Genomic DNA, 19,145 nt, shown 5'->3' with positions numbered 1-19,145 from the left:
TTCTGGGGCTCCACTAAACCACAGTCAGAGCCATATTGTCCAAATGGAGAAAGTTTGGGACAGTATTAAATCTTCTCAGGAGTGGCAATCCTGCCAAAATCTGTCCAAAAGCAAGGTGTAAAATTGTCCAGGAAGTCACAAAGAACCTTAGAACAACATCCAGGGATCTGCAGGCCTCTCTCACCTCAGTTAACAGTGTTCACGACTCCACCATCAAAAAGACACTGGGCAAAAATGTGATTCATGGCAAAGCAGCAAGGTGGAAACCACTGCTCACTAAGAAGAACATGAATGCTCGTCTCAAGTTTGCCAAAAAGCACCTGGATGATCCTCAAGAGTCCTGGAACAATGTTCTATTGAGAGATGAGTCAAAAGTGGAACTTTTTGGCCAACATGGGCCCCCCGTTATGTCTGGTGAAAACCAAACACTGCATTCCACAGTAAGAACCTCATACCAACGGGCAAGCATGGAGGTGGTAGTGTCTTGATTTGGGGATGTTTTGCTGCATCAGGACCTGGATGACTTTCCATCATTGAAGGAACCATGAATTCTGCTCTGTATCAGAGAATTCTACAGGAGAATGATCCGTGATCTGAAGCTGAAGCGCAGCTGGGTCATGCGGCAAGACAATGATCCGAAACACACAACCATGTCTACGTCAGAATGGTTAAAGAATAAGAAATCAAAAGTTTTGGAACGGCCTACTCGAAGTGCAGACCTAAACCCCATTGATGTTGTGGCAGGACCTGAAATGAGCAGTTTGTGTTCGAAAACCCACAAATGTCACTGAGTTGAAGGAGCAGGCCAAAGTTCCTCCACGGTGCTATAAACTGGTCAATAACTACAGGAAGTGCTTGGTTGCAGTTATTGCTGCTAAAGGTGGCGTAACCAGTTATTGAGTCTAAGGGGGCGATTACTTTTTAACACGGGCATTGGGTGTTGCATAACTTTCTTTAAGAAATAAATGAAATAAGTATCAATTTTGTGTTATTTGTTCACTCAGGTTCCCTGTTATCTAATATTAGATTTTGGATAAAGATCTGATAATATTCAGTGTCAAATATACAAAAATGCAGAAAATCAGACAGGGCAAATACTTATTCACGGTACTGTATATATGTGTATCTTATATATGGGATACAGAGTTTACTCACTTGTACTCTACTTTGATGTGCAAATCCTGTGTCAAAGACAATATATGTTTTGACGACGAGCGTCTGTGTTGTATTCAGAGAATGTGAGCAGAGCGAAGTGGTGACAATTCCGTTTATAATATCCTCCGCTCTTTCTTTGCTCCGCTTGGCTCTGTCTTTCATACCACTCCGCTCCCCCGCTCCATTATATATATATAAATATACAGTGCCTTGCAAAAGTATTCAGACCCCTGACCAATTCTGTCATATTATCGAATTACAAATGGTACATTGAAATTTCGTTCTGTTTGATATTTTATTTTAAAACACTTAAACTCAAAATCAATTATTGTAAGGTGACATTTGGTTTTATGCTGGGAAATATAAGAAAAATAAAAAACTGAAATATCTTGCTTGCATAAGTATTCAACCCCCACACATTAATATTTGTTAGAGCCACCTTTCGCTGCAATAACAGCTTTAAGTCTTTTGGGGTAAGTATGTACCAGCCTTGCACACAGTGTCGGAGTGATTTTGGCCCATTCTTCTTGGCAGATTTGCTCCAGGTTGGTTGGATGACGATTGTGGACCTTGTGCCACAGATTCTCACTGGGATTGAGATCAGGACTTTGACTGGGCCACTGTAGGACATTCACCTTTTTGTTCTTGAGCCACTCCAGTGCTGCTTTGATCTTGTGCTTGGGATCATTGTCCTGCTGAAAGGTGAATTTCCCCCAAAGCTTCAGTTTTTTAAGCGGACAGAAGCAGATTCTCTTGCAGTATTTTCCTGTATTTTTCTCCATCCATTCTTCCTTCAATTGTAACAAGATGCCCATTCCCTGCTGATGAGAAGCTTCCACACAGCATGATGCTGCCACCACCATACTTCACTGTAGGGATGGTGTGTCTTGAGGCATGGGCAGTGTTAGGTTTGCGCCACACATAGCGCTTTGAGTTTTGGCCAAAAAGCTCTATCTTGGTCTCATCTGACCACAAAACCTTTTCCCACATCGCAGCTGGGTCACTCTCATGCTTTCTGGCTAACTCCAAAAGTGCTTTCAGATGGTACTTTTTGAATAACGGCTTCTTTCTTGCCACCCTCCCATACAGGCCAGTGTTATGCAGAGCTCTTGATATGGTTGACTGGTGCACCATTACTCCACTCCCAGCCACTGAACTCTGTAGCTCCTTCAAAGTGATTGTTGGCCTCTCTGTGGCTTCTCTCACAAGTCTCCTTCATGTTTGAGCGCTGAGTTTTGAGGGACGGCCTTTTCTTGGCAATGCCTGGGTGGTGTGATGCAGCTTCCACTCCTGATTATTGATCCAACTGTGCTCACTGGGATATCCAAACACTTGGATATTATTTTGTACCCTTTCCCTAATCTATGCATTTGTATTACTTTATCTCTAACTTCTGTAGAATGCTCTTTGGTCTTCATTTTCCTTCAGATTCATAGCCTTACCAATGATCCTTCAACAGTGGGGTTTTTATCCAGAAAATGTGACAGCAACTTTAATGGTTCACAGGTGGAGGCCAATGGTAAGGTAATTGTGTCCTCGTTAGGGCAATTTCTTTCATCGGTGCAAACTGGGAGCTTCCACAGCACAGGGGTTGAATACTTATGCAAGCAAGATATTTCAGTTTTTTATTTTTCTTAAAAATATTTCCCAACATAAAACCAATGTCACCTTACAATAATTGATTCTGAGTTTCAGTGTTTAAAAATAAAATATCAAACAGAATGAAATTTCAGTGTACCATTTGTAATTCGGTAATATGAGATAATCGGTCAGGGGTCTGAATACTTTTGCAAGGCACTGTGTGTGTGTGTGTGTGTGTGTGTGTGTGTGTGTGTATGTTTATTAATATATTAATTATATATATAATATATATATAGATTATATATATATATATATAATATATGTATATATATATATGTATATATATACATATTATATATATATATATATATCCATATATATATCCATATAATATATATATATATTATATATATATATACATATATATATATAGTATAATTATATTAACCTATATATATATTAGATATGTGGCTGTCAATTACAAAAAATTAATTGAGATTAAAAATGTAATCTTGGTTAATCTCCGTTTAATCACATGTTAAATTGATAGTTACTTTACATCCATCTAATTAAATGTGTTTTATTACTGATGCTGTTTTATCCTTAACTGTAAATAAAAATTGTTTATTAATTTAAATTTATTTATTTAACCAAAAAATGTACCCATTGAGACCATCACCAAATTTTTTTAGGGGCATTGATTTAGAAATTACAATAAATAAATTGTGTGGTTCAAACTTGATCAGCAGCACACAGATATCAGAGAAAACAATAAATAGGATATCAATTTTTAATGTGATTGTGGAGTGAAATAAATTTAGTTTTTTTTAATAAAATTATAAATCTGTAGCTACAGTAAGCACTTCTAGGAAATTAACTGTTAAGTGTGTTAAGAGAACATAAAAAAACTTTGTCATCATATCCAAAAACTGCAAACTAGTAAGAAAAATTGGCAGGTGTTACAAAGTACATGCAAAAAAAAACCCAAATTTGCCTTCTCTTTTTTTTTTATTTTATTTTTTTAAAAAGAAGCATACACTGGAACTCACTTTGACAGTAGACAAGTTGGCCAGTTTCAGACTGACGCTCTAGAGGCGTGCCGAACTCCATTCAAACACAACATTATGACAAAGTCCCAATTAAGTACAATTAGCCTGAAACAATTAAGTTCGCCTTGCCACTCTTTTGACGCTAGCACGTTTTCCTCTGCCGCTCTGAGCGGCTCTGGTGCACCTTGGTTTCATAAAGAGCTCCAGCGGCGAACTGAACTAAGCTTCACTTAATGCTAATGTACACAAATAATATGCTAAAAGGTGTTGTGCGTCCCACAATGCTAATGAATCATGGCAGAGCAGCGAGCCAGGGGCTGTATTCTTGAAAGTCTTTACACAAAACTTAAAGTTTGTAAGAAAATAGTTACAATCTTCCTAAGATTAAATTCAGTTCTTCACTTTTTCTTAGCTTGTCCAAAGTCTCTTAAGAACTTCTTAAATATTCTCTTAAAAAAAAAAAAAAAAACTGAGTAATATAGGCCTAAGGCAAACTGAATTTAAAATGCAGTACATGTATTGTGATTTAGCTAAACAGGCGTTACATTTTAATTAATTTATTTAAACGTATTACTAAAATAAGTAAACCATGCAAATCAATCCTCGTTTGCATAAATATTAACATGAATGCAGACTTCTGTTTTTGTTTCATCTGAGCAATTTATTTTGATCCTCTTATACATTTGGGCAAATCCTAAAAAGGAATAAAACAACAATAACATGAGTTGTATACTAATTATAAACACCATTAAAACAATATGCATAATACAAAATAATAACAATCCTACTTAGAGCGTTGTCGCTTGTGTAGTCTCTCCCAAGTCGGTGCCAATCTTGCTGAGTGATACCAGCAAGTCCTGGAAAGATTGTGAATGGCATTTTTGACCTAAACGCATCGGATCCCAAATAAGTTTTATAATTCGATCGCGTATCTGGGTATCCATCGGGAGATCTTACTGTGAGACTGGCTATTATGTAAACGAGATGTTGAATTCACAACAAATACAGCTGCTGTTTTATCTGCACATCTGGGAAACTGATGCCAAACAGGCAAAATGCTACTTTTTTTTTTTCTCTGTCATAATGAAGCCTCTGCTCTAAATGTTTGTCTTCATTTTTTTTCATAATGACATTCTTTATGATTTATTGATTTCAGCTCTTTCCTTTTGGCTTATTGGTTGCTTAGTTGTAGAAAACCTGATTTGTAAAAGATTTGCTGCAGGAACGAGTACCAACACAGCACTTTGGTACGCAGTCTCAGATACTGACTATACAACATATGTGACGCACGGCGGGAAAGTTAGGATTAGTTCAAAAAATGGTTTATAAATTAATTTTCAGCTTTTTGACATTGGCCCATTTTCCTTGATTCATAAATTGGAAGCCATATGCACTAATATAGATATATATATATATATATATATATATATATATATATATATATATATATATATATATATATATATATATATATATTATATATATTTACCTAATATGACATGATCAATAACAGTTGGGGCCTAATTGTAACCGGCCAGTGGTGCTTCATAACTACCGGCCAAACGGCGCTCTCTACCGGCCCCTGGCCACCGGGCCATGGTTAATGTCGAACCCTGATTTAATTCGTCGAGCCATCGCTAATGTTCAGGAACAGCAAAAGCCTCAATCTTCTAAGAGAACACTTGTAGTTACACATCCATTCACAGGCTTGAGCAACCCGAATTTCACCTTATGTTATGCAAATGCAACATTGCAGTGCCGCCTTCACTTGCAACTTCTGAAGGATTCATTAAAACAACAAGAGGCTATCGTCACAACCGTGACCACTCATCATCCACTGCATTTCTAACTACAGTGGATATTTGTCACTTCTTATGAGAACCCTTCAATAGAGGTGAGTAGCAAGATGTTGCTGAGTTTCTCATCAGATTTGTCTGAAATTTGTCCTGAATTTTGAATTTGTATGGTTTGTCACAATAAGTCGTGACATTCTATGTACTAGATGTACATAAAAACATAAAGTTTACAAACGAGAGGAGGCCATTCGGCCCATCTTGCTCGTTTGGTTGTTAGTAGCTTATTGATCCCAGAATCTCATCAAGCAGCTTCTTGAAGGATCCCAGGATGTCAGCTTCAACAACATTACTGGGGAGTTGATTCCAGACCTTCACAATTCTCTGTGTAAAAAATTGCCTCCTATTTTCTGTTCTGAATGCCCCTTTGTCTAATCTCCATTTGTGACCCCTGGTCCTTGTTTCTTTTTTCAGGCTGAAAAAGTCCCTTGGGTCGACACTGTCAATACCTTTTAGAATTGTGAATGCTTGAATTAGGTTGCCACGTAGATTTCTTTGTTCAAGACTGAATAGATTAAATTCTTTTAGCCTGTCTGCATATGACATGCCTTTTAAGCCCGGAATAATTCTGGTCACTCTTCTTTGCACTCTTTTTAGAGCAGCAATATCTTTTATAACGAGGTGACCAGAACTGCACACAATATTCAAGATGAGGTCTTACTAGTGCATTGTACATTACTTCCCTTGATTTAAATTCAACACTTTTCACAATGTATCCGAGCACCTTGTTAGCCTTTTTTATAGCTTCCCCACATTGTCCAGATGAAGACATTTCTGAGTCAACAAAAACTCCTAGGTCTTTTTCATAGATTCCTTCTCCAATTTCAGTATCTCCCATATGATATTTATAATGTACATTTTTATTTCCTGCATGCAGTACCTTACACTTTTCTCTATTAAATGTAATTTGCCATGTGTCTGCCCAGTTCTGAATCTTGTCTAGATCATTTTGAATGACCTTTGCTGCTGCAACAGTGTTTGCCACTCCTCCTACTTTTGTGTCATCTGCAAATTTAACAAGTTTGCTTACTATACCAGAATCTAAATCATTAATGTAGATTAGGAATAGCAGAGGACCTAATGCTGATCCCTGTGGTACACCGCTGGTTACCACACTCCAACAGTTGAGAATTAACTTAATCTTTTGTGCGGGACGTTGTCAAAAGCTTTCTGGAAATCTAAATAAACCATGTCATATGCTTTGCAATTATTCATTATCGATGTTGCATCCTCAAAAAAATCAAGCAAGTTAGTTGGACACGATCTCCCTTTCCTAAAACCATGTTGACTGTCTCCCAGGACCCTGTTACCATATAGGTAATTTTCCATTTTGGATCTTATTATAGTTTCCATAAGTTTGCATATAATAGAAGTCAGGCTTACTGGTCTGTAGTTACCTGGTTCAGTTTTGTTTCCCTTTTTGTGGATCGGTATTACGTTTGCAAATTTCCAGTCTGTCGGTACCACCCCTGTGTCAAGAGACTGCTGCATGATCTTGGTTAGCGGTTTGTAAATTACTTCTTTCATTTCTTTGAGTACTACTGGGAGGATCTCATCCGGCCCAGGGGATTTGTTTATTTTAAGAGCTCCTAGTCCCTTTAACACTTCTGCCTCAGTTATGCTAAAGTTATTTAAAACTGGATAGGAACTGGATGACATGTGGGGCATGTTGTCAGTATCTTCCTTTGTAAAAACTTGTGAAAAGTAATAATTTAATATATTTGCTATTTTTTTTTTTCTTCATCTATGATTTTGCCATTTGTATCTCTTAAACATTTAATCTCCTCTTTGAATGTTCTCTTGCTGTTGTAATATTGGAAAAACATTTTGGAATTGGTTTTAGCCCCCTTAGCAATGTTCATTTTTATTTCTCTCTTGGCCTTCCTAACTTCCTTTTTGACTTGCGTTTGCAGTTCCGTGTACTCTTTCTGCGTACTTTCTTTTTGGTCCTTTTTTAATGCTCTGTAAAGTGCCTTTTTTCGCTGAATATTTTTTTTAATTGATCTATTAAACCATTTTGGCAATTTAGTTTTACATTTAGTTTTGTCTACTTTAGGGATGTAATTGTTTTGCGCCTCTAGTACTACATTTTTGAAGAATAACCATCCTTCTTCTGTGGGTGTTTTCTCTATTTTACTCCAATCTACTTCTGTTAGTCTCTGTTTCATACCTTCATAGTTTGCTTTTCTAAAATTGTAAACCTTAGCTTTAGTCATTAGTCTTTTGGGGATTTAAAAAACACTTCAAATGAGACCATGTTGTGGTCTGAGTTTGCCAGTGGTTCTCTGACCTCTGTTTTAGTTATTCTATCTTCGTTATTTGAAAAGACTAAATCAAGGCATGCCTCCCCTCTAGTCGGTGCCTTGACAAATTGTGTTAGGAAGCAGTCATTTGTCATTTCCACCATTTCAATTTCATCCTTCGTGCTACCCACCGGGTTTTCCCATTTTATATGGGGGAAGTTGAAATCCCCCATTAGTATGGTTTCTCCTTTGCTACACGCATTTTATTGTCATTGTATAATATTGCTCACCGTCTTTTTGAAATCCCCCATTAGTATGGTTTCTCCTTTGCTACACGCATTTTATTGTCATTGTATAACATTGCTCACCGTTATTGCTCACTGTCTGAATCTGGCGGTCTATAGCATGCTCCTATTATGATGCCCTTTGAATTTTTGTCCGTTATTCTGACTCGTATTGATTCGGCTTTATTTTCTTTGTCTAGGTTTAACCCCTGGGCTTCAAGATTGTTTCTTATGTATAGCGCTACCCCTCCTCCTCTTCTGTCCTGCCTGTATTTCCTATACAGTGTATACTCACAAATATTATATTCGTCCCCATCACTCTCAGACAACCAAGTTTCTGTAACACCTATCACATCATAGTTACTTGTTAGTGCAATAGCTTCAAGTTCTAGAATTTTGTTTCTGATACTTCTAGCATTTAGATAAATACATTTAATGGCTGTCTTACCTGAGTTGTTGTTCTTGTTTTGATGGGGTCTCCCTTCTGTTTTTTTGTTGATTTCTCCCCCCTTCCTTTCTAGTTTAAATGCTTCTGAACCTGCTCGAGGATCTTTTCTCCAAGTAGACTGGTTCCCTTGTTATTTAAGTGCAGTCCGTCCCGTCTATACAGATAGTCCTCGTTGTAGAATGTGGTCCAATGATCAAGATAGGTGAAGCCTTCCCGTGTGCACTACGTCTTCAGCCATGCGTTATGATTAATTATTTCCAGCTGTCCATGTGGTCCTTTTTGCAAGGTGCTGGTAGTATACCAGAAAATGCCACAGTTTTGGTTTTCTCTTTTAATTTCCTTCCTAGCTCTCTGAATTTGTTTTGCAGGGATTTTGGTCTGTCTCTTCCAATGTTGTTTGTACCGATGTGGACGACTACTACCGGGTCGTCTCCTGTTCGTTCTAGGAGCCTGTCCACGTTCTCAGTGATGTGCTTGACCGAGGCTCCCGGAAGGCAGCACACTGTTGTAGTAAGGGGGTCCAAACTGCGAATTGAACTTGCTGTGTTTCTCAATATGGAGTCCCCAACAATCATGACCTCCCTTCTTTTTGCTGTCTGGTCACCACTGTCAATAGGGTCCTGGATGTTGTTCCTTTTGTTCTCTTGTTGTTGGTTCTGCTCATCAAAGTTCTGAAGTGACTCAAATTTGTTGGTTGTTTGGATTTCAGGTGGTTGTGTTTGACGAAGTTTCTTTTTTTCCCTGCTTCTGCCTACCTGAACCCAGCTGTTCTGACCTTCTGACCTTGGCTTTCAGTCTGTTAGGGGTGATGTAGACTTCCATGAATTGTGGGTGTGCCAGTTCCTCAAGATCCTGTTGCTGTCTCACTTCTTCCAGCTCCATTTCTAGCATAATTACTAGTTTATGCAAGTCCTGGATCTGGGTTTTCTCGGATTTCCCACATCAAGCAGGTGTCACAGATTACTGGCTTGAAGACCATGTTGAGGGTTTTTTTTTTCTTTTTTTAAGTTTAGTTTCTTCTGCAGCTGTCAACCTGCTTTCAAACTGCTTCTAAACTGCTCTGCACTTTTCCACTCCTGTACTTCTCCCACTCGCTGTTGCTCCCACTCGCTTGTTTCAGGGAACCAGGTTTACGGTAGGTAAACTAACGTTTTGTAGTGTTCCGTATATGGGAAGCCAGGCACAGATGCATACAGGTTTTTTTCCTGTGGTAATATAGTTGATGATGATGTTGTTTTGTCCTGTGCCATAATTGTTGTCTGGTTCCCTTATATTGTTGATTCCCCATGTACCAGGGAATACAATCTATGAAACCAGTGACCCTCTTCAGCTTGTCTGACAGGTAATATCCACTTCCTTCTTTTAGTACTTTATTCACAGTTTAGATGGCACATCTGTGCAGATGAAACCACCACAACTTCCTGAAACATCATTTTTTTTTTTTTATTATAAAGATGCAGCTCCCAGTTTCCTGTCTCATTAAAACTACTGTCCATCTATACCAAATCTTATTTCCTGCCACATCAAATGCATGTTTAACTATCTTCCCCAGCAACTGTTCTGGCCTCCTTATCTGTGGAATTCTAAACTGACACAAGCCTCATTTTTTCCTCCCTGCATCCCTTGCTTTCACATGCTGTGTTGCAGCCTCGTTTTAAAAACTGTGCCTTTTCCTCTGCAACAAGCTCTAATGGTGCAGAACTGTAATCTAGCTCTTCCTGCAACATAGCAGTCATATCAATTGATCTACAAACTACGCTTTTGAGATTGTTAGTCAATTCTTCTAAACTAAACTTTTTGCCTGCTTTGGAAATATTAAAAATCCTATTCTCATTCTTCATGCCAATTACAAATCTCCTGAATTTGAGTTTTGTAACTGCTGCAATTAATTCTAGCACTGGTCTCTAAACTATTCAGCTGTTCATCAGTATCCTCGTCACTATCTCAAAGGTCACCGTATTTCCCTAACTCCACTGTCAGCTGTTCTTTTGTACCAATATCCTGTGCTTCCTTTTGAATTTTCTATTGCTTCTTCTGCCTCATTGCCTGCAATCTAGCCTCTCTAATTGTACCCATGCTCTCACAAAACGCAGCCTTCTGATCTTTTACAGATGCTCAAGCAATTGACAAAACCTGTGACTTTTTCTCACTATCTAAACAAAGAGCCACTGCCAGGAAGGGTTCTCTTGAACATGATCATCCTCTCAAGGGCAATTGCTGTCACGTTCGTCTTTACCCTGAGTAAATTATCAAAGACACCAAAATCTCTTTCACAGCTAACATTTGTCTTTGGAGCTGATTCCAGTTTGCTGTATAGCTCCTCTGACACCTCATTATACCTGCCATGTTCTAAATGATCAGCTAACATCCTACAGCACACCTTCACCAGACTGGCAACGATTAGTTCTACAGCCTGCCCAGTCATCTCATCAAACTTTGAACTAGACTGCTCTGTGAGTTTCTCAAGAACAGGTCCGGCATGCACATTCTATATCTGTGAATAAACACACTTCACCCCTAACACACTTCATGCCATCCATCTGCCGCTCCTTAAGTTTACTAACAAGCTCCCTGTACCTCACGTTCATTTCTAAAACATGTTCCTTTTTGACAGTAGCTCTGTGACAAACTTACAAATAAGGCCAAGTGCCCTGCATCCTGCCAGGAACTGCGTAACTTTAAGTCCTCAAAGCTCCTACATTAATGATTTAGATTCTGGTATAGTAAGCAAACTTGTTAAATTTGCAGACGACACAAAAGTAGGAGGAGTGACAAACACTGTTGCAGCAGCAAAGGTCATTCAAAATGATCTAGACAAGATTCAGAACTGGGCAGACACATGGCAAATGACATTTAATAGAGAAAAGTGTAAGGTACTGCACGCAGGAAATAAAAATGTACATTATAAATATCATTTGGGAGATATTGAAATTGGAGAAGGAATCTATGAAAAAGACCTAGGAGTTTTTGTTGACTCAGAAATGTCTTCATCTAGGCAATGTGGGGAAGCTATAAAAAAGGCTAACAAGATGCTCGGATACATTGTGAAAAGTGTTGAATTTAAATCAAGGGAAGTAATGTTAAAACTGTACAATGCACTAGTAAGACCTCATCTTGAATATTGTGTGCAGTTCTGGTCACCTCACTATAAAAAAGATATTGCTGCTCTAGAAAGAGTGCAAAGAAGAGCGACCAGAATTATTCTGGGCTTAAAAGGCATGTCATATGCAGACAGGCTAAAAGAATTGAATCTGTTCAGTCTTGAACAAAGAAGACTACGTGGCGACCTAATTCAAGCATTCAAAATTCTAAAAGGTATTGACAGTGTCGACCCAAGGGACTTTTTCAGCCTGAAAAAAGAAACAAGGACCAGGGGTCACAAATGGAGATTAGACAAAGGGGCATTCAGAACAGAAAATAGGAGGCACTTTTTTACACAGAGAATTGTGAGGGTCTGGAATCAACTCCCCAGTAATGTTGTTGAAGCTGACACCCTGGGATCCTTCAAGAAGCTGCTTGATGAGATTTTGGGATCAATAAGCTACTAACAACCAAACGAGTAAGATGGGCCGAATGGCCTCCTCTTGTTTGTAAACTTTCTTATGTTCCTCTTAGGGGGAGCTGAGGGTCTGTCAAAAGTGGAGCACTTTGGCTCAGACTCCTCAGGCCACGGCACTTCTAGTGCTGTGGTGGCTCTTTTCAATAAGCCTATGCAGAGAAGGGGAGAGGCGCTAACGGAGTCCCGGAGGCAGCAAAGGACAAGGAGTCATTCTGCCCCCACTATAGCGCTGCAAAAGCCACTTGCACCACAGGGGGAGCAGGGGCAGGTTCCGCCGGGCACACCTCCGTCAGTGCTTTTAACATCTGGCTCTGGGCTGAGATGGCTTGATAAATGATAAAGACCGCAAAGGGCTTCTGCCTCTGCGTTGTAGTTTCCCTGCTGCCACCAGCGGTGTCGCCCGCTGCGGTGAGAAAGACACATCTCTCAGAGAGGAGATCGAGGGAGCAGATTCTGCAAAACGTTTGCTTCTGTGCTCGACCGATTGTCTGGAAAGCAGTGCACAGAACTCGCACATGGAGTGCTTGTGTAAAGCCTGCTAAGCATGCTCAGCACCAAGACACCGCACACATTCCTCGTGCTTATCCTCTGAAGGGATAGGCTTCTTGCAGGTTGTGCAAACATGGAAGCCAGGCATTGTACAGAAAGACTGTAGTAATGTGCACGGGTAGCATGGTATAAAAAACAGTACAATGCTACAGTGCACAGTGTAGTGCGGTACACTAAGAAGCACAGACCAACCTGATGAGGGATCACGGTACGATACGGTACACAGTGCGGTATACAGGGCACAATACTTTGCACGGTGTGGTATGGTACATGGACGCATGGTACGGTTGATACTGGCAGGGCTAAAAGCAAACTGCGCGTGACCAAGGCAGCAATACAGAGATTCAATGCAAGAACCTGAGAGCACCTGCTTACAGTTTTACTCCCACTGACAAGCCTTCACAAAATGGTGCTGAAGCTGCTTGCTATTGTGGCATGGGCAGCAGAGCAAAACTCTGTTATATTTGGGCTACAGCCCGCAAGTTAGTCTGTGCAGCCCGAGAGCTAACACAATGGAATACATTACCTTTTTTTATTATACTGTTAGGTCTAGTTGTTTATTTGCAGTATATTTGAAATGACTTGTTGGCAATGATTCGCTTGTTTTCTGAGAGACAGATCATGTCAATCCTTACTATGCAGATTCCTGTGTTGTGTGTCCCAGAGCAGCCTGTCTGATAGTGATGGATGTGTGCTTGTTTTGCAGCCTGTCTGATAGCAGTGGTTGTGTATTTGTGTTGCAGACATTCACAGCCTGGTGTAACTCTCACCTGAGGAAAGCTGGGACTCAGATCGAGAATATTGAGGAGGACTTCAGGGATGGCCTCAAACTCATGCTTCTGCTGGAGGTCATATCAGGTACCCCAGACCCCTTGTCTGTCTAAGATTTATCCATGGCTGTAGTTTAATAATGATAGTGGTCTGCAGTCTCTATGCAACTATGTACAGAGCAGTTTAGAAGCAGAAAGGAGAAATTACATCTTTAATTGCTTTAATCAGAAAACAGAGGACATTGGGGAAACACAGCAGCAGCTCAAAGTCAAACAGCCGCGTGTGTTTTTCTGATAACAAACAAGCTGAAACTCGGAGCAGCTGATTCAAATTCAGCGCCGTTCTGAGACACGGGCGAGGGGAGGAGCCAACAGCACAGCAGAACAACGCAGTTAAATGAGGCAGTCTTCCCAGCGCCAGCGAGTGGAAGCGACAGCGAGTGGGAGAAGTACAGGCGTGGAAAAGTACAGAGCAGTTTAGAAGCAGTTCGGAAGCAGGTTGACGGCTGCAGAAGAAACTAAACTTCAAAAAAAAAAAAAAAAAAACCCTCAACATGGTCTTCAAGCCAGTAATCTGTGACACCTGCTTGATGTGGGAAATCCGAGAAAACCCAGCGGAGCTAAACCAAGGGTGTGTAAAGTGCCGCACGATCGAGGATTTGCATAAACTAGTAAGTATGCTAGAAATGGAGCTGGGACAGCAACAGGATCTTGAGGAACTGGCACACCCACAATTCATGGAAGTCTGCATCACCCCTAACAGACTGAAAGCCACCAAGGAGATAAAAGGTCAGAACAGCTGGGTTCAGGTAGGCAGAAGCAGGGAAAAAAAGAAACTTCGTCAAACACAACCACCAGAAATCAAAACAACCAACAGATTTGAGTCACTTCAGAATTTTGATGAGCAGAACCAACAACAAGAGAATGAAAGGAACAACATCCGGGATCCCATTGACAGTGGTGACCAGACAGCAAAAAGAAGGGAGGTCATGATTGTTGGGGACTCCATATTGAGAAACACAGCAAGTTCAATTCGCAGTTTGGACCCCCTTACTACAACAGTGTGCTGTCTTCTGGGAGCCTCTGTCAAGCACATCACTGAGAACGTGGACAGGCTCCTAGAACGAACAGGAGACGACCCGGTAGTAGTCGTCCACATCGGTACAAACAACATTGGAAGAGACAGACCAAAATCCCTGCAAAACAAATTCAGAGAGCTAGGAAGGAAATTAAAAGAGAAGACCAAAACTGTGGCATTTTCTGGTATACTACCAGCACCTTGCAAAAGGACCACATGGACAGCTGGAAATAATTAATCAAAACGCATGGCTGAAGACGTGGTGCACACGGGAAGGCTTCACCTATCTTGATCATTGGACCACATTCTACAACGAGGACTATCTGTATAGACGGGACGGACTGCACTTAAATAACAAGGGAACCAGTCTACTTGGAGAAAAGATCCTCGAGCAGGTTCAGAAGCATTTAAACTAGAAAGGAAGGGGGGAGAAATCAACAAAAAAACAGAAGGGAGACCGCATCAAAACAAGAACAACAACTCAGGTAAGACAGCCATTAAATGTATTTATCTAAATGCTAGAAGTATCAGAAACAAAATTCTAGAACTTGAAGCTATTGCACTAACAAGTAACTATGATGTGATAGGTGTTACAGAAACTTGGTTGTCTGAGAGTGATGGGGACGAATATAATATTTGTGGGTATACACTGTATAGGAAAGACAGGCAGGACAGAAGAGGAGGAGGGGTAGCGCTATACATAAGAAACAATCTTGAAGCCCAGGGGTTAAACCTAGACAAAGAAAATAAAGCCGAATCAATACGAGTCAGAATAACGGACAAAAATTCAAAAAGCATCATAATAGGAGCATGCTATAGACCGCCAGATTCAGACAGTGAGCAATAACGGTGAGCAATGTTATACAATGACAATAAAATGCGTGTAGCAAAGGAGAAACCATACTAATGGGGGATTTCAAAAAGACGGTGAGCAATATTATACAATGACAATAAAATGCGTGTAGCAAAGGAGAAACCATACTAATGGGGGATTTCAACTTCCCCCATATAAAATGGGAAAACCCGGTGGGTAGCACGAAGGATGAAATTGAAATGGTGGAAATGACAAATGACTGCTTCCTAACACAATTTGTCAAGGCACCGACTAGAGGGGAGGCATGCCTTGATTTAGTCTTTTCAAATAACGAAGATAGAATAACTAAAACAGAGGTCAGAGAACCACTGGCAAACTCAGACCACAACATGGTCTCATTTGAAGTGTTTTTAAATCCCCAAAAGTAATGACTAATGACTAAAGCTAAGGTTTACAATTTTAGAAAAGCAAACTATGAAGGTATGCAACAGAGACTAACAGAAGTAGATTGGAGTAAAATAGAGAAAACACCCACAGAAGAAGGATGGTTGTTCTTCAAAAATGTAGTACTAGAGGCGCAAAACAATTATATCCCTAAAGTGGACAAATCTAAATGTAAAACTAAATTGCCAAAATGGTTTAATAGATCAATTAAATGCAACATCGATAATGAATAATTGCAAAGCATATGACATGGTTTATTTAGATTTACAGAAAGCTTTTGACAAAGTGCCGCACAAAAGATTAATTTTCAAACTGAACGCAGTTGGGATTCAAGGAAGCACATGTACATGGATTAGGGAGTGGTTAGCATGTAGAAAACAGAAAGTACTGATTAGAGGAAAAACCTCAGAATGGAGTGTGGTAACCAGTGGTGTACCACAGGGATCAGTATTAGGTCCTCTGCTATTCTTAATCTACATTAATGATTTAGATTCTGGTATAGTAAGCAAACTTGTTAAATTTGCAGACGACACAAAAGTAGGAGGAGTGGCAAACACTGTTGCAGCAGCAAAGGTCATTCAAAATGATCTAGACAAGATTCAGAACTGGGCAGACACATGGCAAATGACATTTAATAGAGAAAAGTGTAAGGTACTGCACACAGGAAATAAAAATGTACATTATAAATATCATATGGGAGATATTGAAATTGGAGAAGGAATCTATGAAAAAGACCTAGGAGTTTTTGTTGACTCAGAAATGTCTTCATCTAGACAATGTGGGGAAGCTATAAAAAAGGCTAACAAGATGCTCGGATACATTGTGAAAAGTGTTGAATTTAAATCAAGGGAAGTAATGTTAAAACTGTACAATGCACTAGTAAGACCTCATCTTGAATATTGTGTGCAGTTCTGGTCACCTCGTTATAAAAGATATTGCTGCTCTAAAAAGAGTGCAAAGAAGAGTGACCAGAATTATTCCGGGCTTAAAAGGCATGTCATATGCAGACAGGCTAAAAGAATTGAATCTATTCAGTCTTGAACAAAGAAATCTACGTGGCAACCTAATTCAAGCATTCAAAATTCTAAAAGTTATTGACAGTGTCGACCCAAGGGACTTTTTCAGCCTGAAAAAAGAAACAAGGACCAGGGGTCACAAATGGAGATTAGACAAAGGGGCATTCAGAACAGAAAATAGGAGGCAATTTTACACAGAGAATTGTGAAGGTCTGGAATCAACTCCCCAGTAATGTTGTTGAAGCTGACATCCTGGGATCTTTCAAGAAGCTGCTTGATGAGATTCTGGGATCAATAAGCTACTAACAACCAAACGAGCAAGATGTGCCGAATGGCCTCCTCTCGTTTGTAAACTTTCTTATGTTATTATGTTCTAACTGTAACGTTTGCTGGCCGCTGTTACGAAACCTCTACATTAATGAGACATTCAGTGATTGGGCTTTGAAAAAGAAACTTCACGTCAGGCAATGGAGAGTTTAGGTTAATGGGACAGTAGATGCATGCAGAGGTTTTGTTGAGCAGGTTTAAGTCATTGAAAACAAAGGAGGAGGTACGCACACCAATCATATGTGAGGTGCAGGTTAACGAGAACAAGGCATTTAAATGAAAAGATTATAACCGCACACTCAATTGCAATCCAAAAATAATGTATGTGGCAGAGCAAAGCTCTGCCCTTTTTAAATTGGCAGGGATGGGGTTAATTTCCCCTACCTGCCTGGGTTTATTATGTTCAGGTGGCTGGGGTTGATTAGGTTAATTAACGATCAATCAGCACCCAGCCACCTGACATAAAAGGAGGCCTCTCCTTCTCATTTGGGAGGAGAGAGCTGAGGAAGCAGGTTGGTGTTTGTGGGTTTTTGTATTTGTGAATCCAGTGAAGGCATTGCCCAGCCTGGAAACCTTAATTTTGCAAGTTTTGTTTTTGTATTGCTTTATTTGTGTTTAAATCACTTTATTTTGCCCTTTGTGCATGTTTATTTTGTGTTTATTTATAATAAGTATATTTGTTTGAACTCCAGTCTGTCTCTGGGCCTCTATCCACTCACCAGCCTGCCACAATATATTAAAAGAAAAAAGAAAAGCAGACGTTTTGACACGAGTGACTTCACGGCAAATGTTTGTACAAAACAGGTATATTTAAAGGTTTCAAGTAATCAATCACAGGTGAAGAAAAATCATTGCAAGTGCAATAAAATAAAACTTCAGGCAACTGTGCCCTGTGCATAAAGGCGGTGTGGAGAAGCACGTTATCTGTATTGATTATGAACCGCCTTAGACTCAAGGTAAAGGAATACCCTTTTGTAGAAAAAAAAACCCCAATAAATGAGTTAAATAAAAACTGTTTGTGCTGTGTGCTTCTGTAATGCTTTTTTTTTTCTAAGTTTATTTATCTACGTTGTTCAGTTGCTTTTGCTCATCTGATAATAAACCAATTGCTGTTAAAGTAAAAAGGTATTGTGGTCGTTTCAGTTTTTAACATGTACAGTGTTAAAGCAATGTCTGATCAGATGTTTAACATTTTTATGTTTTCTTGTTTTGATTTGTAAAATAAATGGATGGGGAGGGAGATAATAAATATATATAATATAGTGTGTGTGTATATACAGTGCCTTGCAAAAGTATTCAGACCCCTGACCAATTCTCTCATATTACTGAGTTACAAATGGTGCATTGAAATTTCGTTCTGTTCGATATTTTATTTTAAAACACTGAAACTCAGAATCAATTATTGTAAGGTGACATTGGTTTTATGTTGGGAAATATTTTTAAGAAAAATAAAAAACTGAAATATCTTGCTTGCATAAGTATTCAATCCCCACACATTAATATTTGGTAGAGGCACCTTTTGCTGCAATAACAGCTTTAAGTCTTTTGGGGTATGTACCAGCTTTGCACACAGTGTCGGAGTAATTTTGGCCCATTCTTCTCGGCAGATTTGCTCCAGGTTGTTCAGGTTGGTTGGATGATGCTTGTGGACTGCAATTTTCAAATAGTGCGATTCTCAATGGAATTGAGATCAGGATTTTGACTGGGCCACTGTAGGACATTCACCTTTTTGTACTTGAGCCACTCCAATGTTGCTTTGGCCTTGTGCTTGGGATCATTGTCCTGCTGAAAGGTGAATTTCCTCCCAAGCTTCAGTTTTTTAGCGGACTGAAGCAGATTCTCTTGCCGTATTTTTTCTTGTATTTTGCTCCATCCTTTCTTCCTTCAATTGTAACAAGATGCCCAGTCCATGCTGATAAGAAGCATCCCCACAGCATGATGCTGCCACCACCATACTTCACTGTAGGGATGGTGT

At 39.6% G+C, this 19,145-nt stretch overlaps 1 protein-coding gene across 1 annotated transcript in view; it reads left to right on the top strand.

The window, feature by feature from the left end:
• The window catches only part of LOC121329555 (alpha-actinin-1), a 90,913-nt gene that overhangs the window by 5,073 nt on the left and 66,695 nt on the right, over positions 1–19,145 (top strand). The window contains exon 2 of the mRNA XM_041275188.1: positions 13,465–13,579. Coding sequence (XP_041131122.1) covers positions 13,465–13,579 — 115 coding nt within the window. The remainder of the gene's footprint in view (positions 1–13,464; positions 13,580–19,145) is intronic.

The sequence above is a fragment of the Polyodon spathula genome, chromosome 17 (genome assembly GCF_017654505.1).
Source record: "Polyodon spathula isolate WHYD16114869_AA chromosome 17, ASM1765450v1, whole genome shotgun sequence".
NCBI classification, from domain to species: Eukaryota; Metazoa; Chordata; class Actinopteri; order Acipenseriformes; family Polyodontidae; genus Polyodon; species Polyodon spathula.
This window is presented reverse-complemented; position numbering and strand designations above follow the sequence as displayed.